This window comes from Rhipicephalus sanguineus, chromosome 1 (genome assembly GCF_013339695.2).
Source record: "Rhipicephalus sanguineus isolate Rsan-2018 chromosome 1, BIME_Rsan_1.4, whole genome shotgun sequence".
NCBI classification, from domain to species: Eukaryota; Metazoa; Arthropoda; class Arachnida; order Ixodida; family Ixodidae; genus Rhipicephalus; species Rhipicephalus sanguineus.
The window spans coordinates 261,704,560-261,725,394 of record NC_051176.1 but is presented as its reverse complement, the minus strand read 5'-3'; the positions used below and the strand labels follow the sequence as shown (position 1 = coordinate 261,725,394).

The 20,835-nt window shown below is 51.5% G+C and overlaps 1 protein-coding gene across 6 annotated transcripts in view; it reads right to left on the bottom strand.

The window, feature by feature from the left end:
* LOC119378848 (low-density lipoprotein receptor class A domain-containing protein 4) overlaps positions 1-20,835 on the bottom strand; it is a 72,897-nt gene that overhangs the window by 9,494 nt on the left and 42,568 nt on the right. Inside the window, exon 1 of one of the 6 annotated variants that reach the window (XM_037647882.2) lies at positions 15,016-15,161. The exons of 4 other annotated variants lie outside the window; for them this stretch is intronic. In XM_037647882.2, coding sequence (XP_037503810.1) covers positions 15,016-15,112 — 97 coding nt within the window. In that variant the 5' untranslated portion in view covers positions 15,113-15,161. Of the gene's footprint in view, positions 1-14,318; positions 14,527-15,015; positions 15,162-20,835 lie in introns of those variants that run through there. One more of the 6 variants, XM_037647887.2, reaches the window with a different exon arrangement.

Below are 20,835 nucleotides of genomic sequence, written 5' to 3'. Positions count from 1 at the left end.
TCGATCGAAAATGCAGCCGCCGCGGCTGGGATTCGATCCCGCGACCTTCAGGTCAGCAGTCAAGTGCCATAACCACTAGACCACCGTGGCGGGGCAGAGAACAAAAAATTACGCACAGGCTGCCGACGGAGAGAGGGAGCTTTGCGCCCCTAGAATTTTCATTACTTCACCGACTTCTGAACAGATTCAGAGAAGCGAATTTGCCAAGACATTGGACGGTGTCTACACCGGAAGATAGCGCCGTGAAAGCTATTTAGAATGCGGGACAGTCCACGAGGAGTGGACGTAAATCTTCGGAGCGACACACGTGCTCTTCGTACAACGAGCGGTCCCTGAGCGAATGGCGTTGGATTCTGTAGAAATGTTAGCGGTTAGTAGTTACATGCTAAACGCATCCTTTAACTAAGCCCTCAGCCGGAACACACACACACAAATGAGGTGAACGCGTGATTAATGAAAAGAAAGCAAGCAGATCGTAAGAGGGGGGGGGGATATCTGCGAATATATACAACCAGCTATTTATTGAGCTGAGCTGTATCGTCGCGATCACCGCGGTCTACACGTATAAGCGCAATAAACGACAAGGGTCTCGCACGCCTTTTGCATAACGATCGATTCCCTTAAATCACCTTCGCTGCAGTACAAGGCTGCGATGCGATAAAACGCACACCATGTATTGCGGCGCAGCATACTTGTCGTGCTCTGAAGCATACTAAGAGTGGAAAGGGGGCAAAGACGTCGTGCCTATAGTATTCATGTTCCTCAATTATACACGCGCTCATGTGCCGTCTCCGGTCGTAGTGCGAGCCCGGAGAGGTCTAGTAGGCGTACTAGAAGGCCTTCATAGCTGTTTCTGGCGTAGCTGTGGCGATGTCAGCCCTTGTATCGCCCACCTGGCTCGTATGCGAGTCCGTAACGGGGCCTAGTATGCGTCACTTAATTATACAGGCGCGCACGCGTCTTTTCAGTATTCCAAGCTGTCACACCCAAAACGCTGAACGCTATTGGCAGAACATGAAACGCAGTCTTCTGACTAGGCCCCGACAAGGTTCGCACAGTGGGCGAAACAAGGGCTTATATCGCAACAGTCAAATAACAAACAGCTCTGAACACCTACCACTAGACTTGTTAGACATCTCCGTGCGCATCCTGTGACCGGAAACGGCGCATACTCGCGTGTATAATTAGGCAACGCGTACTAGGCCCCATTACGGTCTCACATGCAGGGTGGAGCTAGGTAGGAGAAGCAAGGGCCACAGCCACATCACCACAGCCACACCAGAAGCAGCTCTCAAGGCCTACCAGCACACTTATTAAACCTCTCGGTGCTTGTATCGTGGCCGGAGACAGCGCGTGAATAATTGAGGAACACTGAAATTAGGCGCAGCGTCAATGCCTTCTTTCTACTTGTAATACGCTTCAGTGCACGACAAATATGCTTCACCGCAATACAGTGCACACGCTTCACTGCAGAATATTTGTGTAATGCGGCAAAGCTAACTTTAGAAAAGCGACTATTATTTGACGTTTGTAAGACTCTTCCCTATTCCTTTGCCTCAAGCTCAATAGATTACATGGATGGGTTGAAATAACGACGGAGCCTTGAAGGAAGCACATGAACTCTTTTCGCCGCGGGACCCAGAATACTGCTTTTAAAATTCCCAGACTTAGCATGGCTTTACCTTGCTTTTGCTGTAAAAATTCCGTGACAGCGTATATTTTTTATTATATTAGTATATTAGTTTTTCTTTTTCACAACAATCTATACGAAGCAAACCTTGGGGGGGGGGGGGGAGGGAAATGTGCAGCTCACGCGAACAAGAGGAAAAATATAAATAGCACTTTGCTCGATACTGTGCATATCAGAATAGCAACTCGTAAAAAGCGACAAACTCACGGCAACCATGAGTCAAGTATACTGTACCAAACAACTCAACACTGATGTCAAACTTATACCCTAGGTACATATCTTAGACGACCTGTCTGCCACCTATATCTCCCCATTCAACCTTATCTCACGTAGTATACAAACCCCGTGAACCAACCTCATCATGGATAGCTTGTTCACATTCCATCGACTCCAAACGCACACCCCAGGCAAGCTTCAACAACGCGTTAGTTGCTTGGACGACAGTTTGAATGCGCTAACATTCTTTTTCCCTCGAAGCAACGAAGTACGCTTTGGCTCTGTCCGCATCAGTAAGCTTATACGAAAAACCACCACTGAAACCACTGAATTTAAACACCCGATAAATGTCCTTTACAACAGCCAACTTTTAGCAATCTTATAGTGCTGGAGCTTGCTCACCAAGTTCTAGCAGTTTAAGTCCTTCAACACGTACACTTTGCGAGCTGACTTTGAATCCTATGCGAAGCCCACAGAGATAAGTTCTTCAGCTATGCGAGATACAACCCTTGCCTGCGTGTACTAGAGGTGTGCACGGGCTCCGGGTAGCCCGAAAGCCCGAGCCCGACCCGGCCCGCGGGCCGGGCTCGGGCGGGCCGACGCATTTCCACCTCGGGCCCGGGCCGGGCTCTGGCTACTTGGAGTTTTATCGGGCCGGGCTCGGGCCCGGCGCAAAGCCCGACTGAAGCCCGAAATATAGAAAATCAGCGGGAATTGTTTTCTAGCACGCATACAGCGCCTTTCCCGCGACCGCCCTTTACCGCTTTTCCTTTCCCATTCGCTACATTAAACAGAAGGGGAGCTCTCCGATTATCTCTCTATGGAATCGTCCGCCTGTCCATCTGAAGTTTTAGTCTTCTGGAAAAACAAGCAGCAGAGATATCCCAAGCTTGCCAGGCTGGCAAAAAGGATATTAGCAATTTCGGCGACGAGTGCAAGCAGCGAACGCAACTTCAGTTCGGCGGGCTACATAAAGCAAAAGCGCTGCACTTCTTTGAAGCCGGAATCGTGGGACTGCTTGCTGTTTTGCACGACAGTTTGTAATCTGTGTAATAAAGACTGTTCGTCATGTGTCGTTTTATCATATTCTATACTTAATAAAATGCCAAATTACTGGAAAACGATGTTTTGTTTTCGGAGAGAACCTTCAAAAAGCCGGGCCGGGCCGGACCCGGGATTGTGTTTTCGTACGTCGGGCCGGGCCGGGCGGGCTCGCAGCCCTTTGCCGTTGGGCTCGGGCGGGCCTTCGACAAAGTCGGCGGGCCCGGGCCGGGCTCGGAAATACGGCCCGTGCACAGCTCTAGCGTGTACACGTGCTCTACGTGTGATCAGATTTATATATGTATACATACTTATACATATATGGTGCATGACGGCGGCGACGGCGACGGCAAAAACCAGCCGAGACTGTCCATATAATTGCTATCGCAATAAAAAATGCACTCAGCTAAGCTATGCTGTGGTAGCAGAAGGGTTGCTGATCGGGCGAGTTGGGTATATATATATATATATATATATATATATATATATATATATATTGTAGCGAAGCGTTGCGCCTTCCAGTGGGTCGTTCTCTTCTCTGAGAGCACGCTCCTCGTGCAGAGAGTCGGCCCCGCTTTGACTGTCGCTGCCGTGCGCCGTCGTTGAGTCCCCGTGAATAAACGTCTTGACAATTTGGTGGAGAGTGCTGTGCCCTTTAAACAACTACGGTCCGCATTCGATGCCCTTGGAGCTTCGATCCCGTACCGTGCCTATGCTACCTCGACGACGTCGTCGTTTTCGCCCCGGACTTCTCAACACACCTTCAACGCCTGCGGCAGGTTTTGACGCGCTTGAGCGACGCCGGGCTACAACTGAATCTCAAGAAGTGCCGATTTGCAGCACGGCAGCTGACGATACTAGGATACGTGGTGTCCAAGGACGGCATCCTCCCAGATCCAGCCAAGCTTCGGGCCGTGACAGAGTTCCCCAAACCTACGTCCGTCAAAGAACTGCGCAGTTTCGTAGGACTATGCTCCTACTTTCGGCGCTTCATCCGAAACTTCGCGACTATCATATCACCGCTGACGAAGCTGCTTGGAAGTAACGGGCCCCTCAATTCGTGGTCGTCAGAATGCGACGACGCTTTCGCAAACCTCCGTCGTTTGTTGACGTCTCCTCCCATTCTACGCCACTACGACCCTACGGCCCCTACAGAGGTACACACGGACGCCAGCGGTATTGGCCTCGGTGCTGTCCTTGCGCAGCGCAAACCTGGGTTCCCGGAATATGTTGTCGCATATGCAAGTCGTACGCTTACTAAAGCCGAGACCAACTACACCGTCACGGAGAAAGAATGCCTGGCAATCATTTGGGCCCTTACAAAGTTCCGACCTTATTTGTATGGTCGCCCATTTGATGTCGTCACCGACCATCATGCACTGTGCTGGTTGTCGTCATTGAAGGATCCCTCAGGCCGTCTTGCCCGTTGGGCACTTCGCCTGCAAGACTACGACATCCGCGTGCTGTACCGCAACGGACGTCAGCATGCTGACGCCGACGCCCTGTCGCGCTCTCCCTTGCCTGACGACAATGCCCACAACTCAGCGTCTCCCTTTGTCGTTTCTTCCATCGATATCCACACCATCGCTACCGAGCAGCGCAAGGATCAATGGATTGCCTCACTGATAGACTTGCTGACTGATCCATCGGCCACACCATCCAGTCGCTTGTTGCGTCGTCAAGCCCACCATTTCGCCGTTCGCGACGACCTGCTCCACCGACGCAATTACAACGGCGACGGCCGCCAGTGGCTACTAGTAATACCCCGCAGTCTGCGTTATGACATATGCGAGTCGTTCCACTCTGATCCGCAGTGTGCACACCCTGGGGTATCGAAAACCTACCACCGCATTCGCCAACGTTACTTTTGGCGAGGGATGTACCGCTACGTGGAGAAGTTCGTTCGCTCCTGCATCGATTGTCAGCGCCGCAAAACTTCAACGCACCTGTCGCCAGCAGGTCTGCAACCTCTACCTTGCCCTGACCGACCGTTTGGGCGCGTTGGCATCGATTTATATGGGCCACTTCCCCTGACGTCCGCTGGTAACCGCTGGGCCATCGTCGCTGTAGACCACCTCACGCGATACGCTGAAACTGCTGCCCTCCCTGCGGCTACAGCGAGCGATGTGGCCTCCTTCCTGCTCCACCGATTCATGCTGCGTCACGGTCCACCCCAGGAGCTGCTCAGTGATCGAGGCCGTGTCTTTTTGTCGGAAGTCGTCGAGGCCATTCTCAAAGAGTGCAACGTTGTTCACCGCAAAACTACTGCTTACCACCCGCAGACGAATGGCCTCACCGAACGCTTCAACCGCACGCTAGGTGACATGCTCTCGATGTACGTCGCCGCCGACCACACGAATTGGGATGTCATTCTGCCCTTCGTCACGTACGCCTACAATACCGCTCCTCAGAGCACTACTGGTTTCTCACCATTTTTCTTATTGTATGGCAGGCACCCGTCGCACACCATTGACAGAATCCTTCCTTACAAGCCGGATCGATCTGAATGTGCGCCTATTTCTGCCACAGCCAGACTTGCTGAGGAGTGTCGCGAGCTCTCCAAGACCTTTACTACGCATAGCCAAGAGCGACAGAAAAGCATTCGCGGTGACACCACCAGTTGTGCGTCCCCGTTCCTTCCTGGAGCGCTCGTATGGCTCTCGGTCCCTACCACTGCACCTGGCCTCTCTTCCAAACTACTGCCCAAATACGAAGGCCCCTACCGTGTCGTCGAACGCACATCCCCGGTGAACTACCTCATCGAACCCATCGACCCATCCTCGGACATGCGCCGTCGAGGGCGCGACATTGTCAACCTGGCGCGCTTGAAGCCCTACCATGACCCGCTCATAGTGACAAGTTGCTAGGTCGCCAGGCCCAGGCGGCTCCCTTTTCGTAGCCGGGGTAATTGTAGCGAAGCGTTCCTACTGAGTAATGGGTCGTCCTCTCGAACGCCTTCCAGTGGGTCGTTCTCTTCTCTGAGAGCACGCTCCTCGTGCAGAGAGTCGGCCCCGCTTTGACTGTTCGCTGCCGTGCGCCGTCGCTGAGTCCGCGTGAATAAACGTCTTGACAATATATATATATATATATATATATATATATATATATATATATATATATATATATATATACACACAAAAATAGAATACTACTCAAATCGCGAAAAGGATGCTTAAATCTGTCACTGTAATTCACGGTCTTTTCGTATCCACCAGGATCTAACCCCGCGTTCTGGCCAGCTGTCGGTCCCTTTCACAGAAATGTCACCATTACCGTCATCCGAACTGAAGTAGGCGCCTGTTTATTGATCCAGGGGAGAAAAAAAAAACGCCGACGATCACGACACTCCAGAATACGAAATTTGAGCGCAGCTGTACACATGTTTTCATTTCACGATATACAGGCTGGCGCGGACAGTCTGTCTCGTGCGGCACGTTGCAAATGGCGCGAAGACTGGCGCGACTGCCACGCTAACCTGGAACGGGCGCCCAAGAGCTACGCTCTAAAACTGTGGAGCACCCTGAAAAACGAAATAATTTGCTGCAAAATTCATAACGGCAATGACCTGTAATTTTTTCGCAATATTAACTTCCGACCCCAACAACTATTATCCATGTTTGAAACGTGCAAAAAAGTTGCAAGTTTTGCATGTTGGCAAGATTATGTTGTGGCGACTGCGTAGTTGGTTTGAGTTCGCCCTCCTTTTATGTTTTCTTAATAAACCTCTCAGTTGCGAGTAAGCGCTCGTTATGTCCGCCCAACTTCGTCTTAGCGCTCTTTCAATTGAACATGCAACCGTACCAACTAGGCCAATTGTAGAACTTGCTATAGAAGTACTGGGCGCCCAGCGCTAGAAAGCATAGAAAGTAAATGAATATTATATGTAGGTACAGTGGCCCATTTTTTTAACCTGAACGCGCGAGCATCGACCGCCAAGTTGATAAGCGCCGTACAACGGAGTGCAGCGGCGAAATGAACGAGAATACGCGCATGCGCGCAATGAGCAGTCTTGGACAGCTGCCGTCTGCGGAAAAGCCTAGCCGACGGCAGTTGCCCACGACTGCTTATAGCGCGCATGCGCGTATTCTCGTTCATTTCGCCACTGCGCTCCGTTGTACGGCGCTTATCAACTTGGCGGTCGATGCTCGCGCGTTCAGGTTAAAAAAATGGGCGGCTGTACAAGCTCCAAAGGGTGTATCGCTGGCGCAGTTCCCAGGCGAAAGCTGAGAATCGGGTCCGAGATGAGACGCACACCTCGCGCGGCGCGGCGAAGCGTGGCCCAGAAGCTGCCGCGGTCACGCCTTCTTCCGTATTTCACCGCTTCCTCGTTCGGCTCGCGAAACTGTGCCAGGGACAGACCGCGGATCCATTTGCCGGAGACAAATATCTCGAGAAACGCCCACGCAGCCCGTATATCCCCTCCTGGGATAGTGAGCGCCTCTTACGTCACGTCGACTTAGTGACAGCCAGTGAGCACGCACGGGTCCCGGCGCGCGCAACACGGAAGTGCTCGCTCATGTATGTAGTACGCGCACACGCGCGGCGCGCCGGCTTTACGCGCCACGCTACTTCCAGCACGCCAGCCGACCTGTCGGCGCAGCGAGAAAGCTGCCTGCGTGTCGTCGGCAGGCTTCCCAGCAGCTGCCTGTCTACACGCTGTCTCGTCCCAGCAGCAAGGTCACCGACGTAAGCAGCGAGACTGCACACTCGTATAGCCGGCGTCGCGGAATGCCCGCTGGATATATCCAGGCCTCGCCGAATGCCGCACTGATCACGCAATAAAGCCCATCGAGCGTCCCGGAACAGCGAAAGAGAACAAAAGGCGCAGCACCTAAAATGCGCGCGCATAATCCGCGAGCAAAATTCGAATCACGTGCGGGGCCGAGACAAGAGTTCCGGCGCCGGACAGCGATCCAATGGAAACATCGCCCGCCGCAGTGCTGGGCGCTCGAATCGAACGAGTGCGATTTATTGCGTATACCGCGACGGCCACGAAGACACGCGCGGCGGAAGGCAGGCGGCGCCACGGCCAAGCGAGCATCCTACGCGAGCGAAACTATCGGCCGGCTACGCGCCCCGGCGGGGAAAAGAGGGCCGATAAGATAGCGGCTTCAATGCGCTTGTCAACATCCCTTGCCACATGCAAGTCACGCGACGGGGCCCCCCTCGCCGTGTCTTCTCATTCCGCTCGACGTTGCCGCCAAGTTAGCGAGGAGAACCCGACGGCCTGGGTTTTACTGCCGCGAGACGACGCACCGGCGGGTCGAGGCGAGAGGGGTCAGGACGGGGCGCGCGCCGTCGGGCGCTGTTGACCTGCCCGCGAGGTTGCCCGCACGTCCGCTGGCGGAGCACCGTGTGTGCGTTCTCGGCGCGTCGCAGGGTAAATATTACCCCGAAGTCTCTCCCAAAGCCACCGGTTTGCGCCTCCCGCAGAGAAGCGACCGAGTCTGGCAGAGATTTGGCTGCTGGCCGCGCCTTTCTCGAGCTCACTGTCTGCGCAGTATATCATGCGAGGATCACTAAAGTAAACCGTCCGCTACCGGTCCAACAACGAGCGCATGAAGACAAAAAGAGAGGAGAGTGAGTGCGAGGTGAAACGCCGTGCTCAACCAAAAACAAAGAAAAAGAAAACGCACCGCCCATGATTTTTTTCTGAATGTGGCACGCACCGCGGAAGCCAAGAAACTTGAACGACCAGAGCCCGGGGCGACAATTGAGTGAAGCGCGAGTCAAAACCAGGCCGTAGAAATACAGGCTCGATGAGACTGACGCGAGCTTATTCAAGTCATAAATAATCTGGTTGTTCCGACCATTTTACGTGGAGACGCTTTGGGCTGGGGCAGTCGACATGCGCGATCACGATCTTTATATGACACTCGCCTATCGGGCATACGCCCAGCAGGTCAACATGTATATACCCATGGACTGCAGCCTAGTCGACTCAGACGACAGGGAAATTTCAGGCAGATAAGTCCACTTGACCCGCTTTGTCGGGTTTATGTAAACTACCATTTGCTTTTGCGGGTATGAATTACAGTTACTTTTTTTTTTTCGGGAGGATTTACGGCAAGGCACACGAAGAATAAAGTCGCGTAAAAGCTTCTACAGCTGTGCATCGTGCAAGTGCAGCAGTGACTCAGCAAACTTATCGCCCGTCACGAAACATATCACGAGCAGTAAGGTTTCAGTTACATAGCAATTTTCGTCGCTTGCATGGGAGAAGCCATATTTGGCCGGGGGCTGCGGGTCAGGTGCAACGAACGAGGACGATAGCGTCCGGCCTGTCCTTATCGCATACTCGCTGCCATTGTTCGGTCGTCATCAGCTGTGACGTAACCGAACTCGCAGCCCTTGCCCTCGCCGCGCGGACAGGTGATAACTGGGGTCAAGATTACGCAAGTTTGCACTAAACAAGGGTGCGAAAGTAAAATAACCTGGCATATAGGCCTGACAATTGCCGCCGGCGGCCATGGCCCCTGTCTTGTCAGGATATCCAAATTACGAATAGCTCAGTGAACACGACCCCAAACGGCGCAAGCAGAATTCAGGTGGCTTCTAGGGCCACGAATTCGACATCAATAACGAGTCATTAGTCGGTTTCGCTAACTCTTTCGTCTTCCAAGATACCCATTTCTCCTTGTAGAGGCATCGGCCGATTCTCCTTCATGCAGTCTAAGACGTTACGCGTACGCCGCTAGCATATGGCGCAGGGCAAGGAGCGTGGTTAACGGCAAATGATGATGTACAATGCATACTCATATTACACAAGGCGTTTCTGTTTGACAAGGGCTTTTAGCTAAAGAAACTCGTACCTACGACGCTACCATTTCTGCAGATATAGGCTACGTGGCTAAGCCGACATAAGCAGTAAGAAAACTTCAAAAGCACCGCATTAACTAAAATATTAACAACTCATTTGTAGGTACATTTGTCATTACAAAATGATATCTGAAAAGGAGACATGTCTGCCGAGCAGAAATATCCTTTAACTCGAACCTGTTTGGATATATCTGCGCTCAAATTAGCACAAAAATGTCCCTGCGCTCTAGTTAAAATCATGCCGAACAGGTAGACAAACGCTTTTATTAAAGAACTGCAAGGCATTTCGTACCACATTTTTTAAAGTCACGTATCTCCAAAGTGGCGCTAGTTATTGAGTTCCTGCTAAGCAGATATGACTTAACAATCTGGCGGCTGAAATGCCTCAAGTACAAGCATGACCTGAAGTTAGCAATTAAAACGCTAATTAGCATACGTTAGTCATTAAGAGAGATTATCGCAAAAAAATCTTTTGCTGATATCAACCTAGCCACTGTCTCTCGAAAAAAGAAAAAAAGAAAAAAAGAGCAAGGGCTTAGAAATGACAACTTCGTATGAAAAACTTGTCCGCATAAAAAGAAACGCTCAGTATACATAGTGACAAACGCGATCAACATTAACAATGCTATGCACTACGCATATAATGCATCTAGCACCACAGCGTAAAGGACAAGAATTCATTAAAGTCAAGCTAGTGACATACTACTGTTAGAAAGTGTCTCGAGCTTCAGCAAAAAAATGACACGAATGTAAGGCCAGATCGGCCCTATAATTGCACAGCGCGAGCACTGGCCGATTCATGCCCTGAAATAGTTAAAAGGACACTTAACGTTGCATCAAAAGCGTAATTACTTAGCATCTAACCAAGATGCCAGTTTGCTGAAATTCAGTCTCCTACAGAGTGATTCACAGATGGTTCGGTATGTGAATGCGTGGGCTCCTTCCCTCTGCTAGCAGCCGGTACAACATGACACGATATCGCCGGTTCTGCGCACCGCCGAAGTACAGTGTCCTCGTATGGATAACGTTCCCGTGACTTCACGCCACGCTAATACCCAAATATGGCGGCCACGATGAGGTCAGTGCGCCATTTTATCTACGCGTGCATTAAATGTTTTGCCTTTCGGCGTCGACAGTTTTTGGTTATAGCCGTTATCGCTTAGTCGCTATCTGGCGAACCGTCGTCATGAAGGTTTGATACGACAGAATACTGCGGTCACTTGATTATCTCTTATGAAAGGCAAGAGAGAGAGAAGAGGGAGAAAGGAAAGACAGGGAGGTTAACCAGAAGCAGCCTCCGGTTTGCTACCCTGCACGTGGGAAGGGGAAAGGGGATGTAAAAGAATGAAAGAGAAGAAGAAGAGCTTGTGACGACAGCACGGGACAAAATACCACAACAACAAAAAAAACGAAGTCATAACCGCAATCCAAGTACTACACAGCAACATTTTCTTCCAGCAGTCAAAGTTCGACATTGAGTCCGGTTGCTTGGAGAAACCGCAACAACGCCTTCAGAGCGGCTCGTGCTGAAGACCGGGTAGGCCAGGGCCCTAGGATTTTGTTCTCCGTGAGAGGGCGGTTGTCCAGTTGGCCTAATGCGGCTGAGAGGGCCGTTCTTTCGGAGCTGAAGCGGGTGCACTCACAGAGAAGGTGCGCGACTGTTTCGCTGCACCCGCAGACTTCACACGACGGGCTCTCAGCCATTCCAATAATATACGAATAGGCATTTGAGAAGGCCACTCCAAGCCATAGACGGACCAGCAGGGTAGAGTCACGTCGTGATAAGGTGGACGGGATGCGTAATTCAAGATCAGGGTCCAAGGCATGCAGCCGTGCTCTTGTAAACGTAGATGATGACTTCCACAAGTCCAACGTTATGCGACGAGCTAGCATACGAAGTTCTCTTGCGACGTCCGATCTTGACAGGGGAATGGTGACACTGCTGACACCGTCATGAGCGGATCGGGCAGCTGCGTCCGCTTGGTCATTTCCCTGAATGCCGCAGTGACTAGGCAGCCACTGGAATACTACTCGGTGCCCTTTTTCTATTGCTTCATGGTGTATTTGCCTGATTTCCGCGACGAGCTGCTCATGTGAGCCGTGACGTAAAGCGGAGGGTAGACTTTGGAGGGCTGCTTTGCTATTGTAGAAGATAGGCCACGAATTAGGTGTCTGCTCCATGACAAATTGAAGAGCAGCACGGAGCGCTACTAGTTCAGCAGCTGTAGTTGAGGTTGCGTGAAACATTTTGAGCTGTATTGTGATAGCTCTTGCTGGAATTATTACGGCGGCGGTTGAGCTTGAAGTCATAACTGAACCATCAGTGTAAATATGGGTGTGAGCAATGTACACCTCATGTAAATACAGTAGTGCAGCCTGTTTAAGGGCAACCGATGACATTCTTCTTTTCGTCGTAATTCCTGGTATGGTAAGGCGCACTTCGGGTCGATGTAGGCACCATATAGGCGCGGATGGTCTTGCTGCAGGCGTGTAGTTCGATGGCAAAGAAGTACTATGGGCAGCAATAGTGCGGCTGAATGTTGTATGCGGCCTTTGTGCAGGTAAAGATGCGAGATGGTGCGAAGGTACCCGGGCAAGGTGTCGAATATGCGCCCTGAGGGTATCAATGGTTACGTATGTTGACACAGGATGGTCTCCTGCAATGACAATTGTTGCCGCTGTAGACGCACATCTTGGAAGGCCGAGGCATGTCCTTAGAGCTTGAGCTTGCAGGCCCTGGAGTGCATTCAAATTTGTTTTGCAGGTATTTCCCATCACAGGAAGACTGTATCTTGCAAAACCGAGAAATAAGGCATTGTAGAGCTGCAGCATAGTCATGGTTTGTGAAAGGCAAAGTTCTCGGAAAAATAAGAGGGCTAGATGGCACTGCAGATTTATAAGACGCGATCGCGGTTGTAAACATCTCTGGTTTCAACTAACGTCCGGTCCAATTCACAAGCTCACTGGGTCTCACGGTCACACATTGCAGTACACAAGTGCGCTTGTTGGTATGTCGACCATTGAGTGGTTTACATACAATGTTACGTCAAAATGTGATAAGCCGAAAGTGTTTCGTCACAAGCCACAACGTAAACGAGTGATGAATAAATAGTTACGTATTTCCTGTAAGCTATACCACAAGAAACTTCTAAACACAGGTATTTTAAGCATAGAGCATGGTATAAAAAAATCTAGAGCCGTCGACAAGTTCACGAGTATTTACGCGAAAATTAAATGATGTAATTAACTTGCACCGCAAATTACTGAATAAAAAACTTGATAAATTATGGCTTCCAAAGCATTGGCCATACATAAGGGTAGAAAAATCTGAGCGCATGAGTCCAGACTTCAGCGACCGAAAGAAAGTACCTGCCACTGTTTTTTTTTTTTAAATTTTTATCCTAGTCTCCCAGCGAACGAGTGCTTGTACCATTTCGACAAGGTGTAACGAGCTCGGAAGGATGGATATTCGACGTTTGCGTGTCTTCTGAAGCATTGGTCAAAGTTTCGTGCAGTTTACGCAGCCATTGTTGGCGACAAGCGCCGAAACTACGGCTGGCTGCGGTGGTATTCTGTAAGTGTCCACTAAGTGGACTGTCCATTTCAGCAAGCTCCGACTGCCTCAATATTGAGAGCAAGCGGGCCGGCACCAATAGTGAACCCCGGCTTCGATCTCTATTCATTCAGTGCCCGCTGAAACGGACAGTTCACTTAGTAGACACTTACAGAATACTACCCTTGATGCGCACTGGCATCGTGTGACGCAGCGTAGGCCGGCTGAGGCAAGCGTCATCAAGGGATCAAACATGGCGGCACATATTGGACCGCTGTGAAAAAGGGTTTGTACAGGAACGCTGCGTGTTTGCACGAGCGCCACTAACAGGCCAAGCCGGCATATAACAGCTTGGACGCCCCGGATAAACTAAATCTAAGAACGCACGAACGGGCCCGGGACAGCAAAGAGTATAATTTCATTTCGAGGCTGATAAAAATTTGGACCAAAACGAGAAAGGTTCGATATAATATGTAAAATTTATCGCATAACCGCGAGCACTATATATCGTGGCGCGCTGTACACGGGACAAACTCAAAAAAATTAATTTTGAAGGTCACCTGGGACGACCTACAAGCCTCTGAAATAAACGCGTTTCCGACCTCCATTTCTCGCGGTAAAATATGTACGCATATATTGTAAACGTCATACTCACTCCCACGTTATTACATATTTCACGACGCCGATCGCCCAGTCGAGTCTACACAGCTGTAGACGAATGTGTGTAGTCTTCACGACTGTGGCGACAGCTTTCTCAAAACGAATGTGTCTAACTTTTCTCCCCCTCTCATCGACATTGAATAGGCAATTCGCATACTCGCGAGTGGTCGTAAAAAAATACATGCGTAAGAACGAATAGTTACGACACCGGTGCGAACGAAAGCTCCGAAAGCGAACGAACGCACCCAGAAAAAGTTGAAGCGCGAGGCGCGGAAAAAAGAACGAGAGGTCATTAGACCAAAAGTATTCGGCGAAAGAAAAACAAGCCGAGCACGCTACCTCATCAACGGACTCCATTGATTGGCCGATGGGGACGCGCGGCAGCTCGACGCCGGAACGGAACGACGCGCGGTAATTAATGTTTCTCCGCGTCTGCCCCGATCGATCACTTGCATGCCAGACAGGCGGCGGCCGTCTTGTCATTTGGGACCGGAGGCAGGAAAGACGCGATCGTTGTCACAACGAGGGCAATTGTGCGCGCAATACCGGCGCCGTTCGCTGGCTCGCGCTGTTCTATGCAGTGCCGGGAAACCAAGTATATATAAATAAGCTCCTTGAATGAAACGTGTTGTGCGTGCCATCGCTCACGTAACAAGAGACCCGCCCCGAGAGAAGACGACAGTCATCTCGGGAAGGAATGCGCTCTCCTTGGCCAGGTCAACAATGGCAATCCGTCCGGCCACTCCTCTCGCCGCGCCTTCATTGCTGTCGGCTCTCTTCTAATCAGACGAGGGGTCTCAACTGTTGCAGCAGGACTGCGGAAACGGAGTGCCTTCTCCTAGCGCGAGAGAAGTTACCCAGTTATTCCGATAAGATAAGCGTGCCCGCCGTTTATTTCAGCGGTATGCGCGCGGCGGTGAGAATATGACTAGGAGAAATGCGCGGTTATAGCGAGACGTGAGAGAGAACTGCGGTCAACACATGCGCAGGACACGAAGCACCGGGCGGGCGGCACATGGCGCGCCCAAAGGCATACCTGCGGCGGCGGCAGGGAGAAGTGTCGCGCCGAGGGCTCTCGCAGGCGGCTCACCCTCCAGGAGCGAGCGAGCGTGCAGTCTGCAGGCACCATGCATTAAAGATGTGTGCCGACGAATGCAGAAACCAATAACGGACCGGGAGAGAAAGGGGGGAGAGAAGAATCGTCGGACGGGAGGGGGCCATGCAAATACACGCCGCGGGCCAAGGGGGAGCGCGCTGGCGCTGCTCCACGAGAGCCGTTGCAACATAAATTAGCTGATGCGGAACCCTTATCGCGCGGCCAAATATGCGCCGACAACAAAAACACGAGGAGGAAACGCGCGGATAACCTGGCAGCGCGCGGTCTGCCAAGGCGCCGCCCACGGTTTGCGACCAAGGTCAGCGCAGCCGCAGACGGCGTCTCTCACTAGCTTTCGCGAACCAGCCGGACACGTTGCGTCACCAATCCCAGGGACACGATAAGCGTGTGCCTCTCTCTTTAGGCCAAACTGGCGCGCCACGAGCAGCAGCGACCGCGCCAAATTCTTCGCACAGCCACGGCGGCTCGAGGAGATGATCGCAGACACACGCACGGCCATAAAACCGCGTTCGCAGCTCCTTGGCAGACTGGGTGCCGGCCGAAGGACAGCGGCTCGTATTTGTTTCCTCGGGAAAAGAAAACCCAAGGCTTCGGGCACGGAACAGCGCCAGCATGTGCACGGCAAACTTAACCTGGCCATACGGCAGGAACGTTCCTGCGCTCTGAGCGCAGTAACGATCGCATAGTGCGCTATGCCACTGTATAGTGTGCTAATCGCAAGCCAGCAATTATAGCCTACACAGCGCGCCCTCCGACCACCAAATCTAGTACAAATAAGAGATGGCGGCCGCTATGCAGTCTCGCTGCTTCCTGAACCATATAACGAACTGTTGCCAGTTCTGCGGGCCGTCCTCCAGAACCATCGTTCGCGCCACTGATCGGCACGAACTGATTGAGACCCGAATAATCCCGACTCTTCTTGAGCCTGCAGCAGATTAGAGTACCGTATAGACAAGAGCGATTGTGGTGAGTAAAGATAGACAGATCTGTCTGCAGGAGCGACCGGCCCCAGGGGCGGACAGAAATGGCCTTAGCCGAGTGAACCGTCCAGACCGAGAGGCTGGAAGAAGCACCGTCGGCACCACGGAGATCGCTTGGCAGGCGGCCAGTGCGCTCGCAGCAAACAAACGTCATGGCTCAGGAGCGACGCAAAAAAGCGCGTGGTCAGACCAGGAAGCAAAGGTTGGCCATATGGGCTGGCGAGCACGTCCGCGCGCACGTGCGGCGCCTGTTTACGCGGCACGAGGAAGCCGCCGCCTCAGCACTTCCGCGTTTCGAAAGGGGGAGGAAGGCACACCTGCCGCTACGCCAGCGTCTGTATCCGTTTCCTGCTCGATCAGTCCAAAAGTGTGCGCCGTCCGCTGTGCCCCGGCCATTTATTGCGGCACGCGACAACAAAGGCCACTCGGAAGACCGGCGCCGCGCGGCGTGGAATCCACGCCAGACAAGTCGATCGATCGATTCGAGCGTCAAAAAGGACCGGCCGTCTGGCCGGGCGTACAAGAGAGGGAAGGAGGCACGACGTGTCGCGTCCAAGATGGAATCCCCGAGACCGCGCCCGGCTGCTGCCACGCCAGTCCTCGCTCGCACATCGCGGAGTGCGATCGGAAGGACTGTTCCCATGGGTTCTTCCAACGAGTCCGCCTGGCACGTCATCGTGGCCGGCTGACCTTGGGCCGCACTCAAGCGACCCGCGCGTCTTGCACAACGGCTTCGAAACACCGCCACTTTTCCCTACCGACAAATGCGAGAAGAGCCGCATTCATCGAAACGCCAAAGCACGCGGACAATGAGCCGGTACATGCCGCACCTCCCCTTTTTGTGAGCCACTTCAAACTCTGGTAAGGCAAAAAGGAAAACTTGAGAAGGCCTGATGTATTGCAACGTTCACTTTCGCCATATCGGCGAGATAGCTATAGACGATATCAAAAGAGGCGGCAGAAAAGCGCCGACATCGGAGGGGAAGGAAGATATACGATGACGAGTTCGACGGGCGAGGCACGCTCTTAGGGACGCCGCAGTACGACATCGTCCAAGAAGCAGCAGCAGCAGCAGCAACCGCAGCGCCGCTCGGTTACGTGCGTCGCGACACGTCGCTACGTACACCGGTCGGACTCGGGGCGACACTGTCGCACTCTCGACGACGCGCAGACAGGCCTAGACGGTCCTCTCTCCCTTCGCATCGCGTAATCGGAGAACGGTTCGAAGGACAACGCCGTCGAGTCCGCCCACGAACCGTCTCGAACAATGCGTCCCCGTGCAACGGAGCCAGTCAGAAACGCGCTACACTTGTTCGTTGACATGGACTCTTTTGTCCAGCTCTCCTCGGTTTTTTGCGCCGTCGATCCATTTCGCCGATCCTGGGCGATGACAATGGAGTCTGCCTTGCAAGTCTTGTTACAGACGACCGTCTAGTCGAGCGCAGACGACAGCCGCCCAGTACCCTCTCCTGTCGGCTACCGTTTGATACTTTTCTCTTCACCATTCAGTAACCCCTCCTCTATCTACGACGTTTATTTATGTAAATATAAAGCTTCCGGTCACTTTCTGAAGCCAAGTCAGTTGACTACGCGGGAACACTGAGGCTACGATACCAACATGAAAACGTTTATTCTCACAAATCGCCGTATCCCTGCATACACAGGCATGCGTACACACGACGTTGTGAAGTTAATTCATTACGCTATACTGCATACAATAACGTGGTCTCGCAGAAATCATTATCACGCTACAACAAACTTTTCTCTGCCTCGTAAGATGGGCAATTCTCATATTGTCTAAGATTATTTGTTCTGTAGAAAAAAGAAAGAAATGTATGTGTGTCTTTGGAAAGAGGTGGGGGTGTCTTACCGCAGTGCACATGCATGCGGCACCAACTTCGGGGACAAAGCAGAATTGGCAAAATTAAGGTCTCTCGCGGCTTCGCATCATTGTGGACAAATGCGAGCAGTACGAGGTCTATCGGGAGGGGGGGGGGGGGGGGAGCTAACGACACTGTTCAATTAAAATAGCAAGATGTCTTTCTTTTTTTTTTTTCTTCGGTGCGATTCTTAATGCAGCTGCAGCAAAAAAAAAACCGACTGATACTTACAGTCTGACGTAAAAATACGGCTATTCGCTGAAAAACGTTAACAGACCGCACGTATTTCTCGCTTAAGGGCAATAGTGTTGCGCTAGCGCAACGACACATCGCCCGGGAGTATATGAAACCGAGACTGCATTAGTGCCAAAGCTTATCGCCTTGCCACGGCGTCGCGCCGTCGATAATGGGTCGGCCACAGCGATAAAGGACATCAGAAAACGGAAGTCTAGAGAAATTGCATAAAGCAATAGCAAGCAAAAGCTGCAATGAGCGATGAAACAGCGCTAAGAACGCAAAGGAGGGGTGGGGGGGGGGAAGTGTTGCGGGTAGACGACGGAAATCAATGGCAACCCTACATTCGCGAATCTTACGATGGCGGATGATGGTATATCGCTTCTGTTGAATCGGAGAGGACTCGAATTCTAGCGAAAGAACTTGAAGCAAAAACAAGAACCTGAGTTGTTTCATTATAAAGCTTTTTGCGTTCATTTTCGACGGGGGCGGAATATGCATGTATCGAGTTTTGGCGGCACGTCCACAATACCCGTCCGTGCTGAAAGCAACACTTCTGTTGCTTTGAGAAAGTCAAGCACATTCAATCGGGAAACGTTTTTTCGCATCAACAGAGATCCGCGCCAAAGAAACTGTCATTCGTCATGTTATCCGCATGATACCGCATGCCTATAGCAATTGCTGCAATCTGGCATCCTTGACTAGACGCGCAATCTGTTATCTGGGGTCAAATTTATAATGTTTTCCTTCAAGGAACGCTGCAAAGGGTCAGTGCCGTGCTGAGCCCTCACCATGACACATTTTTCGCCGGCTTCGCTGCGACTATGCGAGAAAAAGATAACCAGGCGGACGGTTCCTCTGAAATATGTATTATGACGTCTTGGTTTAGACGACGTTTACTAGGCCCGAGGATTCGGCAGCGAACAGGCAGCCAGAGGCAGAGCGCGCACACACCAGATGATGATAATGACACACAGTGACGATGAAGACGGAGAGACAAACTGATAATGATGATTGTGATAATGTACAATGAGGAAGAAGCGCATAACACACGCCCACAGTATCAATGGTGCATGCGAAACATTTTAGTTTTAGGGCGAATGGGAATCAGCCTTGCTCTATCTCATGATGAACAACAAAAATGCAAAAGAAAACAAAAGGAGCTTGCATAGAACAGGAAGGCAAGGGGACGCGGACAACTGGGAAACCAAACTCAATCACTTAGCAGGCAAATATTACAGTAACAGTATATCATATATGGAAACCACTCATGAGAAAAGATGATGTAAAAACGGTCACCAGAGGCTGCTGCAAAGTCATCTATATTCAAACACCCAAAGATGAACTACACAACTAAATGCCATTTACAGTTTAACACAGCGAAGTAAAAAAAAAAAAGACGACAAACGGTACGTATACGTCACCGGCTACGTCGTCTTAAGCACACGACAGCCGGGCACAAGAACAAGAAAACTGAAAAGAAAAAAAAAACAGCAGCCTTTCACTAAACCAACCGACTCGGTGAACGGATTTGTTGGTACACTGGCGGTTCTATATAATGTATGACAAATGATATATGGCTCCAGTTTGGATCAGCACTCGTTGGCGAGTACACATGACGAAATGCTCCATGCACGACGTCAAAGTGCGCCAGCCGAGCCATGCGGTGTTAAGTTACGTAGTACACCGGCGAAAGGAAGCGCGCGATAAACTCATCGCTATAACCTTCTGTCACTCCAAGAAACGTATCTTGTGGCTATAGCTGTTGCACGGAGTACGAGACACTAGAAATCTCTGAATGTTTGCGACACGACTGAAGAGTACCTGTAACGAACGTTTTATCGTTCTTGCCCATGATCACGACTCGCCGATATAACATAAAACGCGTTCGCGCGGCTACATTATAAATTGCTAGACGTTGCAACGTGCGCTTATACAGCTCAACGTGGCGGCAGACTAGGCCGTTGTAAAATCATTCACATATGTACAAGAAAGAAACACGCCATGTTCCTTTGCGCTTAGTCCGTTTCTCTGCCATTGTACGCCGGAAAATTCAGAAACCAGTGCCCCCCACTTGTCACTGAGAGCCGCAGCCGCCATATCCCACATGGCAAACTGCATCGGGCACAACGCAGTCCGAGAGCAGCGCGGGCTCAGGCTCATTAGGGCTGGATTAGAAGCCAGCACGGCCTCTCTCCAGTCGTCACAGATAAGCCTCAGTCACGAACTCGAAACCCCACAGGAGCTGTTCGCTCTATAAGAGGGAGGGACACGCATTTCGAAGGAAAAGCATGGGTGGGGTGCACGCGAAATCGAGAGCGGCGCGGATTTTCGACGTCAAAGCAGGCAGACTGCCAAATACTTTGGACGTCAAAACACGCTCGCCTTCTATACGCGTATACGTTCACGTGACCCCGGCCGCTTCGCCGGTATTTCGCTGATCCCCTAAAGCTAAACAAGCCGTTTGCAGAAAGCAGCACGGAGTCGCAGATGGCATCTCGTCGTATTCCAAGAGCCGGCTCCATGGCGGCTGCTTTCTTGTATACATATAGACGACGACACAGCATGTGTCCCGCATTATATACTGCGAACATTCTGCGTGCTGCAGCGACGAGCTCGTGAGCGACAGAAACTGGAATCATAGA